Consider the following 11798-nt stretch of genomic DNA (forward strand, 5'->3'; position numbering starts at 1 on the left):
TGTAGTTTAAATGTATATAAATATAGTATGTTGTATAACATTTTTATTGCAAGAAAAAATCTAATTGAAAAAAATTTAAAACGCAATTTATACATATTTTAATTTTTAAATAAACACGAAGGACCTAATATTGATGTTTTTCTGGGAGGGGTCATGACCACAATGACCCCCCCTGGATCCGCGCTTAGGCCTATACATATTTTGACGTAAAATTGAATTTCCAATGGCGATAATGTAACAATATTTCCAACATTTCTGCGAAATACTTCATACAAAAATATAACTTTGGTTCATAATAGACTACACCATGAAGTTATGTTTTTCTCGATTACTAAAAAAAATTACAATTTTCGTGATGATCAATCTCTTAAGACCGAAATGTAAATACGTGAAATTAGTATCGGTATAAAAAACGTCAAATCTCCCTCTGTGTGCATACCTCATAAGTATTACATATAAGTACACAGGTTAACTTGTATATTCGTACATTTACTTACCGTTCGTCAGACGTGTACAGAAAAAGGGATTTTAGGTAGTACATTTTCATAATTAATATATCACTTTTACTATATAAAAACATATTTAATAATTTTCCTGAATTTGGGGAGAGGTTTAAGCCCCTAAAACCTCCCCTTGTGTACGCGTCTGCCGTACGTCATGCACTAAGTATATTATGTAAAATACCTATATATTCAAGTACATTACACACTATATTAAATACGAGTACGCGTGTCTTAGAATGTACACAAACGAAAACATTTGTTTAGTATTATGTATATATATACTCGTATGCGCGTATATGGTACACTGCAACAATAACAATATTGAACGCACCGTGCCGTCTTCATGACGCATATCGCGTTACGTAGTCTGACCCGATGTGATGTATGTTTTATTGTCTATATATTATTGTACTATATAAACTGTTTAAACTGTTTTGTATAACTATAGGTGTATAAAAGAATACTCACTTGTTCGCAGGCTCTCTTACAGTTCCCGGTCACGCGGCTGCAACACTTGGCTGTCAACATAATAAAAACGATAAATATCATTTTTTATTTTTTCTACAATCAATTATACATAAATTATACACGCTTTTCATATGGTTTTGCCAATACGCGAGGTGCGCAAAGCACGGTGCCCTCTATACACTATAAATTATATACGCGAATAGCCTATATCAGAGGCGGTCAAACTTTTTTCGGCCACAATCTACTAAAAATATACTTCACCTTTGAAGATCGACTTTCTTGGAAAAATGTTTTTATTATTAAATTATAATTATTAAGAAACATACTTGCTTAAAGTGTATATATTAAAGTGTATTGTAAACTAATTACTAATTACTAAAAATAATATAATATTTTCTAAAATCTAAATACTTAAGTCTAATTAACATATTAATATTTATTTTGTTGATCTGGGCATTGTTAAAGTGCACGTGGCCTAAAAATAAATTCTAACATGATTGAATCTCTGAAATCGTCCGCAATCGACCGTTTGACCGCCCCTGGCCTATACTATGTTATGTATGTTTACAGGATACTTAATCGTACCTATACAAAAACAATAATGTACGCCATAAAACGGTTTTTGGAAAATGTGTTTCGGCTTGCACCGCAGCCCATTTAAATGATTCATTACAGACTGAAGTAAATATAATACTGTGCAAAAATAGTTAGTAATATTACAGTAAGTTCTCGATAGTTCAAAAATGAATTACTTCTTATATAGACTCTCGATTCTTTGATTATACGACATTTTTAAAAATTAACATTTATTTTTGTCCACTATTGTACACTATGATTTATTGAGAGTATATTTTATTCCTCAATCTGGCTTGAGTTAAGAAAAAAAAAAACAAGGAAAATAATTTAATAAATCCACCGCAGTTAAATGTACGTGTATATTTTTAAAACACTAGAAATTCGCATTTATCATGCTCAATTATTTCCGATTCAACCGTCTTCTGCTCAGATGAACGCGCCTCGTTAGCGTTCTATATCTCGGATTTCGTTATATACGTAGTCCTCCTCATTCTCCTGTACACTTAACACACTGTATTCCAGTCGGAAATAACCTTATGGTATGTTGTCCGTGTCCTATTTAGCTATTTAAACAACGCACACTCTTAAGAAACGTCTATAATAGCCGCTTTTTGCTGTGTCGGATAGTGGTTAGTTGTATACTATATAAAATACGTTAAGTATTACGTATTGTATATGTACACGTACCCGTAATGTGTTTCTAGTTCAGAAACGATAATATCGAAGTTTATGGGCAACGGTTATTTATTTGTGTGTCGAGGGAGGAAAACTGACATATACCATATCACCCGAATGTTCACGGTAGAGTCACTCTAACATGTGTTTTTCGAGTATGTACGTCTGTTTTACGTTTCACATAATACACATGCCACCTCGGCGTCAAGAAACGTGTTTGATGGGCATTTACGAAATTCGATGCACAAATACTGCCGCCGCCGCTTCGAAAACATTTTCGATCGGCCTGCAAGTATCGGCGAACGTGTCTATTGTAATATGCCTTTAGGGAAAAACATCAATGTTCGTTCGTAGCAGATCGTACAGTGCTTCTGAAGCGAGCGCTAAAACCGATTGTTGGAAGTATAAAATGTCAATAACGCGATGTGCATAACACACAAATCGATAATATCATTATTGTTATTATTATTATTATTTAAGCGCACGCAATATTCGCCGATGAGGAATTCGGTGAAGATGAAAATATGTGAAATTATACCATGTGTTCACCAATTTCAATATAAATTTCAAATTTTTAACCCTCTCGGTACGTGCATGTGCTATGCAACTTATTTATTTTTTAATAGTAATCGGTATTTTTGATATCAAATTCGGATAGACTAAATTTTTTTAAGTCATTTTGACTAATTAATCATGACTCTAAAACCAAAATTGACTGAATGAGAGCGATGTTGTATGATGTTGTCGAAAATTCAGCCCAAACATAAGGCGGGAATGTACAATCTGATGCAATATATGTTTTAAGAATATAATCGACCAACGATTTTGTATTTTCATTTGAAGGAAGTTTTGGCAGAATATCTTCAATGAAACAATCATAAACATCTTTAAGACTTAAAAATTATAATTATATAATTTTAAAAAATTACTTCCGTCCGAATTTTGTTTTTTATAATTTTTACTTATACCTAGACATTGTATTTTTTTTCCACCAACTTTGTCCAAGGTGAAAACGACAACTTTTAATATTAATTGCTGGCCAAATTTGTTGGGCGGCATTGTGTATAGCTTTTTCAAAGTCTATAAAAATATGAATAGGTGAAAATCTTGAGTCAAGAATCATACATTGATCCATGGTTTTAATATAATTAAAAGTGTGTTAAATAAAAAAAAAACAGCATTTCATTATATTTCAAATTACCGCTTTAATTTTTATACGAGGGACTCAATTTATGGATTTCATTTTTATGAGGGACTCAATTTAGCTTTTTTTTTTTTTTAAGGTGGGACTCAGTTTACCTAAAATTAATAAAATTAATAAAATGGGACTCAATTTACCAAACCCGTTTTATAATGAATTGTAAAAATGTATTATTTATTAAAATTTAAATGACTCTCATTCAGTCAATTTTGATTTTAGAGGCATGGTTAGTTGGTAAAAATGAATTAAAAAAATTCAGTCTATCCAAATTTGGTATCAAAATACCGGTTGCTATTAAAAAAGAAATAAGTAACATTGCGCATGCGCGTACCGAGAGGTTTTAAAAATTTGAAATTTATCTAAAAATGTGTATTTATATACTACTAGCTTGTAAAAAAAAATTCGATTTATTCCAACATAATCCGGCCGAGAAATGTAGTGTTCCCTAAATTGGTAAACACACAGTATTTTAAGAGTTTATCGTGGCCAATTAGCATTATGACGTAATTATTGCTGTACCAAGCCTATGTCAACAATGTAATGTCGAGACAACTATCCGCTCAATTAATAATTATTCGCCATACTTTAAAGATGATGGTACTATAACAATGTACGTAGTGTATATATTTTGTTTTTCAACTTACACAACTACTGCATTTCTTGTAAAATCTTATAATTTGCCTACAATTTATTACTACACTTGGAAGTGAAAATAAATCATGTGTATTCATTTTTTCTTAAAAAAAAAAGCTACGAAAAAATGATATAGAATTCAAATATTATATGCTTCAAAAAATTATTACAAAACATTCAACATTTTTAAATAAAATAAAATTGAATGGATTGCGTAAATTTTATTATAATTTATTACATCAGTTATTCTGTTTTTTTATTATACTACTTTTATATACCCGTCTATCTTTCGTAAGTATTATGTTTTAAAGTTATTTAAAAAAAAAAATATTTTAATTTTAATACTATTTTTTTTTTTGTATATTAAACAGTTATTTAACTATGTAACTACACTTAACCGTACTAATTAATACATTTTTGCAAAAAAGTTATTTAACGAGATCTTACATTTTGAAAAATTACAAAAATGCTTTTGTAAATTCTTTTAACAATTATTTTTTAAATGCTTTAATTTATCATTTATTATTGTTTTAAAATTTAATAATAATAATAAAACTATATTATTTTGTACCGAAATTCGCAATACAACACAATTGTAAAAACATATATAAAGTATATTTGCTTTATTTTATTGTATATAAAAAAAACAATTTAAATAGTTACTAAAGAAAAATCATATCAAGTAAAAGTATTATAAAATTAAAAAAAAGTATTATAAATCACGTTATTCTTTTTTTTTATTATGAAGTAAAGAAAAATAGCTTTCAAAATAAATATTGAAAATTATTTTTGTAATTTTTTAATTAGAAAAGGTACTCAAAATATAAACACCTTCAGAAATATTAGTTTTTTTCTCATAATGGTGACAATATTTTTCTTATGCTTATAGTATGATGTAAATAAATTTGAATCGTTTTACAAGTTACAAATCTTTAAATTTGGGTAAAAAATTAATTTATAACTATGTGTAGGCACTACAAGTGTATTTTGTAATACAGAAATTATTAATTTAAAATTAAAGTTATTTGCATCTTAACTAAGGAAGCGCACAATTATTATTTTGGATTTCCACTAAAAGTATAACTGACCATCATAAATAATAGCTGATAAATAAATGTGTTATTATTATAATTACAATGCGTAGTTAAGACTTAAAGCACAAATTATAAAATCACACTTTAATGTAATTAAAACTAGTGAGTAATAGAAATTAAAGTATTTTCGAAAAATTATAACAATAATAGAACCATTAATAAAAAATCTATTACTGAAAATGAAAAATATTAATTCTAAAATTATTTACTCGTATTTTGAATAAAATCACATCGATCATTAATTAACATTCATAGTCATTAATTTGAGGGATGGTACAAACGAAGATGACATTGAATGAATATTAGATTATTTTTGAAGTGTGTATTGAGTCAGTTATATTTCCCTAATACGTTGAAATTTTATTACACAACAATTAAGTTTCAGAGAATTGCAATAAACACAATCAATAAAAAAGTGACGAAAAGTGACCTATTAGACTAAAACTTAATTAAAATAAAAGCTGTGAAGAATATTACCACCCGACAATTTCTTATTTTCAAACGACTTCTAGACTTGTTCAATAGTAGAATTTTTAATGACAATATGAATCCATTAGTTACAAGAAATTTTCAATAAGGTTTATAATTTCCACGATCCATGGTCAATATTTGTGGGATTTAACTCGAATAATTGAAAAATATTCGCAGGACCCAACCCACAAACGACCAAAAAACATTAATGGAGCTTAATTAAATTGTTCCCGTGTAAATGAACACATGGATAACGACAACAAATCACCCGGACAAGCAGAGGAGATATTTACGGGATAAATTTAATAATAATAATAATATGCGCAAGGCTCACCTTTTTCAGCGTCCACCAGACGGCTGGTGTACAAAACTAAAAGCAGATAAACGATCAACATATTGCAGTTGGAAGGACTGATAGTCGAAGATCATCTATTGTACAGCATCACACGAGGAGCAACGGAAAATCGGGAAATGGTTTTTTTTCTACTCCGTAAAATCGTATTCGAACGAAAAAAAAAGTCCTCACAACGTACGTACTACTAAGAGCACAACGCACGCGATACTAACCGATCGAGTAGAAAAGCATGTGCGCGCGACAGTTATCAGGGCGGCCGGCCCAACGGCGCGACCAACACAGGTGACGCCATCTATATGCAACCAAGTGCAAAGGGAAAAAAATAAGCCGTGTAAAAATAATAATAATAATTATAATAATAGATACATACTTAACAAAAATGTTTTCTAAAAATACATGGTTATTTTATAAAAAACATGATTCGTCAAACGACAACCGCCGCAGCGTCACGCGTCATTTATTTTTACGCTCACAAGCTGCAGGTTACGCGCGGACACAACGTGACTTTTTAAGCGACCGACTGCGGGAAGATTGGAGGGATGCAGTATTCAAAGTAATCTCGTCGGAGTGTCCTTTCACCAGTAGCGGCTCTAAAGTTTTTTGAGGGGTAGTTTAGGAGCCATGCCAGCCCCCAAGATTTGAATTTATCTAGAAAAATGTTATTCAGTGTTAAGAAAAATAATATTAATAAATAAAATATGTAATTTTAAATCACTGTTGGAAAATAGTATATGATGTATATCATAATATATATATATATTGACGATAATTTGCATTGTAAATAGTTTGTGTTTTAATGTTTACATGTACGCCTCTCTTCCCAATTAAATCTCCTAAACCCACCCATATTTATCGATATGTTACTGCGGACTTTCTAAGCTCGTGTAATAATATGACGGATTACACCGTATTCGATAGGTACCTTTTCGAGGAACAAAGCCTAGAAATGAAAAATTGTGAGAAATAATAATTAGGCAGGGAGCGAATTAATTTAACGATTTCGGTTAATTTTTATAAGTTCGAAGTTTAATATTTTCTGTTCGAGAATTACATTTATACTTAAGAACTGAGGAAAACCCAAAACTCACGTTTAATAAAACAATTAGAGCAAAAAGTAATTGACGTCTTATAAAATATGATTTCTTTCAACCGATGGTATAAATTTAATAAAACACAAAATCATAACATGATGGTTACGATAAAAAGGTAAACAATAAAGGTTTATAATATACTTATGAAAAACTCAATATACATGACATGATAAGCCGCTATATATTTTATTTAATTCAATTTTGTTACAATATAAGTTCATTAAATTACAACGAATATATTTAGTACTCATTTGTGTAAAGTCTGAGATGTTTTACGATTTCAAATAAAAAAAATCATTCAACAGCACAAAAAACGTTACTTTAGTGTTGGAGATCATTAAGTAAGCACCTAATTTTTCAGGTAAATTACAATTCAGGTATTTTACAACTTTTAGACAGACATTTAAAGTTCTATTATATGAATTGAACGCGCTCGATGATTATAATTTACTTCAAACAAGTGACCATGTGATACTGAATTCAAATTATGAAAATTCTACTTTGTCTAATCTACTATGATTTTTAGTATTATAGTGACAAAAGAATATACATTTAACAAATTTTGTGATTTATTTCAATCGCTCTTCAATGATATTAAAACATTATTGGCTATATTACAACGAGTTATTGGTCTTTGAAAATTATCATTCCATAAAGATGTTTTGGGACAAAGGAGATTCGGGTTACGATGAAGAAAAAAAAACCCTGCAATAAGATATGTTTTATTGTTGTTTAAAATGGACATTTTAAAATTTGGAGTTTCCTGTTATAAAATAATTAAATGTATGTCTATAAGAATAAAAATATCAACAAAGAATCTAATTAATTAATTAATCACATCCTAATTAAAAAAATATACTTATACGTATATATTTCTTTTTATATTCTAAAACTATATAATTATTGTAAATTAAAAACAAAATATAACCTTATATATTGGTAAAATTTGAAAAATAAGACATTGTATTCTGTAGATCATTATAAAATGTTATGTATATAATCAAGGCTCATAACTTATAGCTCTAAAAAAAGTAGTAATAAGCGCTATAATATGCTCTTAAAAATATTTATATAAGCGCTTAAATATGCACTAAAAATACATAAAAAAATGTACAAAAAAAATATATCATTTAAAAAACACAATTTTCATTTATTATTAAAAAAACAATTTTCGCTTATTCAAAAAACATATCATATATAAAAAAAATGTAAGCTCTTATTATTAAAATTCCTATCACGTCGCTATATGATACAAATAAATATATAATTTAAATCTAAAGAAGAAGAATTAGTTAATTAACATGAATTAATTACAAATATAAAAATGAAAACTACTATAATTACTTTTTATCATTAAGAAAAAATGTTTTAAATACTAAGAAACTGAAAAAGACTTAAAAAAGCAAAATAGCAAATAATAAATTTCTAAATATGCAAGAATAAGTCTACAAAATAGAAAAAAAGCAAAATAGCACTTTTACTTTGAAATATACAAAAATATGGAACATTAAATTTCATATTTAGCTTCTTAGTTACCTAAAACAAATGTATAACTCACTTAGGTATTTCTAGGACCTCTCAAAAAAATCAAAAAAATATGTAAATGCTATAAGTTATGACACCTGATTATAATATATGTCAATTTCAATTATTTAATACTTCTTAGTTAATAAAACACAAATACCTAAGTAAAAACCTGCAATATATTAAAATAATGCAAATATTTATAAAACAAAAATATGTGCTTTCAATTCTGGTCAAACCAATATACAATATTATTTTATATTTTCTCATAAAATATATATATATATGTTTTAACATATGTTATTAAAAAAAACTTTCAAATAATGATAAAAAATTGATTAATTATCGATTAGATTCAAATATACCAAATATATTAGGGTATCAGATAGAATTAACGTTTGTGTCATACAGCCACACGTGTTATTGAAATATTAAACCTATGCAGAGACGCATTTTAGGGGGGCATTGGCTACAACTGCACTAAGTGCAAGTTTTTTTGGGGCATCAAAATTTTGTGGTCAGAAATTTGCTCACTTGTGAATTATTAGACTTTTGAAATTATTATTTTTTTTGTTTTTAATAACAGTATCATAAATTAATGTTGATGTATTTAATTTATTAATACATATCATTAATATATTTATAACAATATAGCTATCAGAGATCTAGAATATTATTAATATACCTAATATCAGTTCAAATTTGTTGTGATAATGTCAATAAACATAAATTATTTATAATAATACGGCGTATTATGTTATCACGTGCGGCGTGCGGTGGAGTGCCTATTACACAAAAAAAGCATTGATTTTAGAATATCTATAAGGTTCATGAAAATATGCTTTTATCGGGTATGAATCTGAAAACTATTTAAAAATTATTTATTTTAATGTGGGATATGTAACTTAAGATTTAATAGATGTATTCAAGTCCTCGTCATCTGTCTTGCTTAAACTGGCTTCCTGAAAAACACCTTTATAGTAATCTTATTTATTAGTATTTAGTTGGTACATACTTCTCGAATCCATAGTGCACACTTTCAGTCAGTGGCGCCGAATACGTACTTTTATGGGGCAGTTCGCTCCTTCATTTCACTATGGTGGTGAATGTCTGGTATTTGGGTGGGTGTGGGATGGGATGGGTGGATAAATTTACACTCAAGTTAGTAAATCTTAAGAATGTACAAATTAAATGACAGTCGATCTGTAGATGATAGAATACTATGATGCGATAGAGCAATTCGCCTATCAATGCATGTTTTTATACCATAAATGTATAAGGACATACATTGACATTTATATCTATTTCGCACACATGATGAATATAAATGCCTCTCGGTTCTCAGTGTATAAATGTAATTATACAGTATGCAAATACATCTTTTAAACATTTTAAGATAGTTACTTAAATTACCAATAGCCCCATGAAACAATTTTGAAACATGTTTTTTTAAATTACAGTTGTTTAAAAATGAAATTAAAGTGTTTTTTGTTTTACATTTCTTTAATTTTTATAATTTAATATTTGAATAATTAAAGCTATATTTATATACGTTTCAAATTGATATTAAGTGTTTTTTTCTAAAACCACTATTAAGTAGGTAAGCAATAAGATAAATAGGTAATAATTAACACCTAATTTATAATTATCATTTTCAGTCTGTATGATTATTGATTTATGATAAAATATGGGGTATGGCCGTTTTCGACCAAAATCGTATCTCTCCCTTTTTGGTCGATTCACTTCTCGACCAAATTTAAAATAGGCCGATTCCCTTTTCGACCAAAACAAAAATGTATATTAAAAATCTAAAATAATAAAATAATGATGCATCGGGGTTCACTAAAAAATAGGGGCTGATGTACAGTGATGTAGTGCTAAAAATATAAGTGGGTATACGCCAAATTCTGTCAAAAATAAAATCTCTACAGTAAAAATATGATGTGGGGGCTTTGCCCCCACACCCCCCTAAGATTTCTTAAAAATATAATTTCTTAATCATCAATTATGAACTATACAATATTATTTATTTTTAATGTAATATAACTCAGTGCTCTATTATCATTTAGTTTAAATGTTGTGCTTGATAAAATGTTACAGCCATGTCACACAGATTACAATTTACATTTTCATTTTTATTTATAACAACTATAAATTATAAAATATTGCGTAATAATTGCACTTATTACAAAATAATTTTCAAGTGATACTTAATACATGACGAATAAGATTAACGAAGATCATATAATACCATTCACATGAAACACCAGTGTAAAATTGTAAATTGACAAATGTTAATATATTTTTAAAATAAATAAAGAAACTAAAGATTAGTTATACGCATATACATGACCCTAAACCCACGGACTTGTGTTTTTTTTTATTGGGTACACGCATATTTTGAAAAAATAGAAGTGGGTACACGTCGTGTACCCCCGTGTACCCTCCACCACTGTTGATGTATATACACGATTGTAACTACGCAAAATATAATTAAAAGCAATGGGATCGCTGCACCTCGCTGTAAGAAATCTTTTTCAACCCTCTTTGTATAATGCTTGGGAATAGAAAATAAAGAAACACAAAAATCAAGTACTACGTGGTTCGTGACACCTATATACCGGCTGATACCGATTGACTGTTCAAAAACATTTAACAATACAATTAAATCGGTCTCTACGCGTGATTGTAATGTGCAACCGCTATATATGTTTATGACATGGTCGTGGTAGTTCGGCGTATCTCTTTGTAACCCGAAACGCGTTCGTAACTCGATCATCGAACAGGTACACAATACATATTATTATCATTATTATATTAAGCTGCGAACGCATAATATCGACGTAGCGGCTGGTGTACAACATAAATATAATAATAGCAACGGAGGCAACCCCGTCAAGATTTAATGTAAAAAAAAATCGCCCCACTGGTTCACGTCGTATCGAGTTCAAAATATTTTTCTATTATTTACTGCGAGAGCATTACGCTTACACTACAATACAATATGCATCCACGAACTTTCAATGACCTCATGAACAATATTATGTTATACCAATTACCATTCCATATAAGTGCAAGTATAATATAGAATTTATTATAAATTTTCCTCCGTAATATACCTAAATGTATATGAATCGTATACTGGTGGATAATAGTTTCCATCAGGTGGTCCACGTGTATATTTTAAAGAATTTATATTTATATTCA

The 11798-nt window shown here is 28.6% G+C and overlaps 1 protein-coding gene across 2 annotated transcripts in view; it reads right to left on the reverse strand.

Moving 5' to 3' along the window:
* Nucleotides 1-11798, reverse strand: part of LOC112682567 (reversion-inducing cysteine-rich protein with Kazal motifs) — a 56949-nt gene that overhangs the window by 42294 nt on the left and 2857 nt on the right. Inside the window, exons 1-2 of one of the 2 annotated variants that reach the window (XM_025553197.1) lie at nt 5956-6190; nt 972-1021 (exon numbers count right to left, since the gene is read on the reverse strand). In XM_025553197.1, coding sequence (XP_025408982.1) covers nt 972-1021; nt 5956-6016 — 111 coding nt within the window. In that variant the 5' untranslated portion in view covers nt 6017-6190. Of the gene's footprint in view, nt 1-971; nt 1022-5955; nt 6191-11798 lie in introns of those variants that run through there. The other variant, XM_025553198.1, reaches the window with a different exon arrangement.

This window comes from Sipha flava, unplaced genomic scaffold (assembly GCF_003268045.1).
Source record: "Sipha flava isolate LNK unplaced genomic scaffold, YSA_version1 207_pilon_pilon, whole genome shotgun sequence".
Taxonomy (NCBI): domain Eukaryota; kingdom Metazoa; phylum Arthropoda; class Insecta; order Hemiptera; family Aphididae; genus Sipha; species Sipha flava.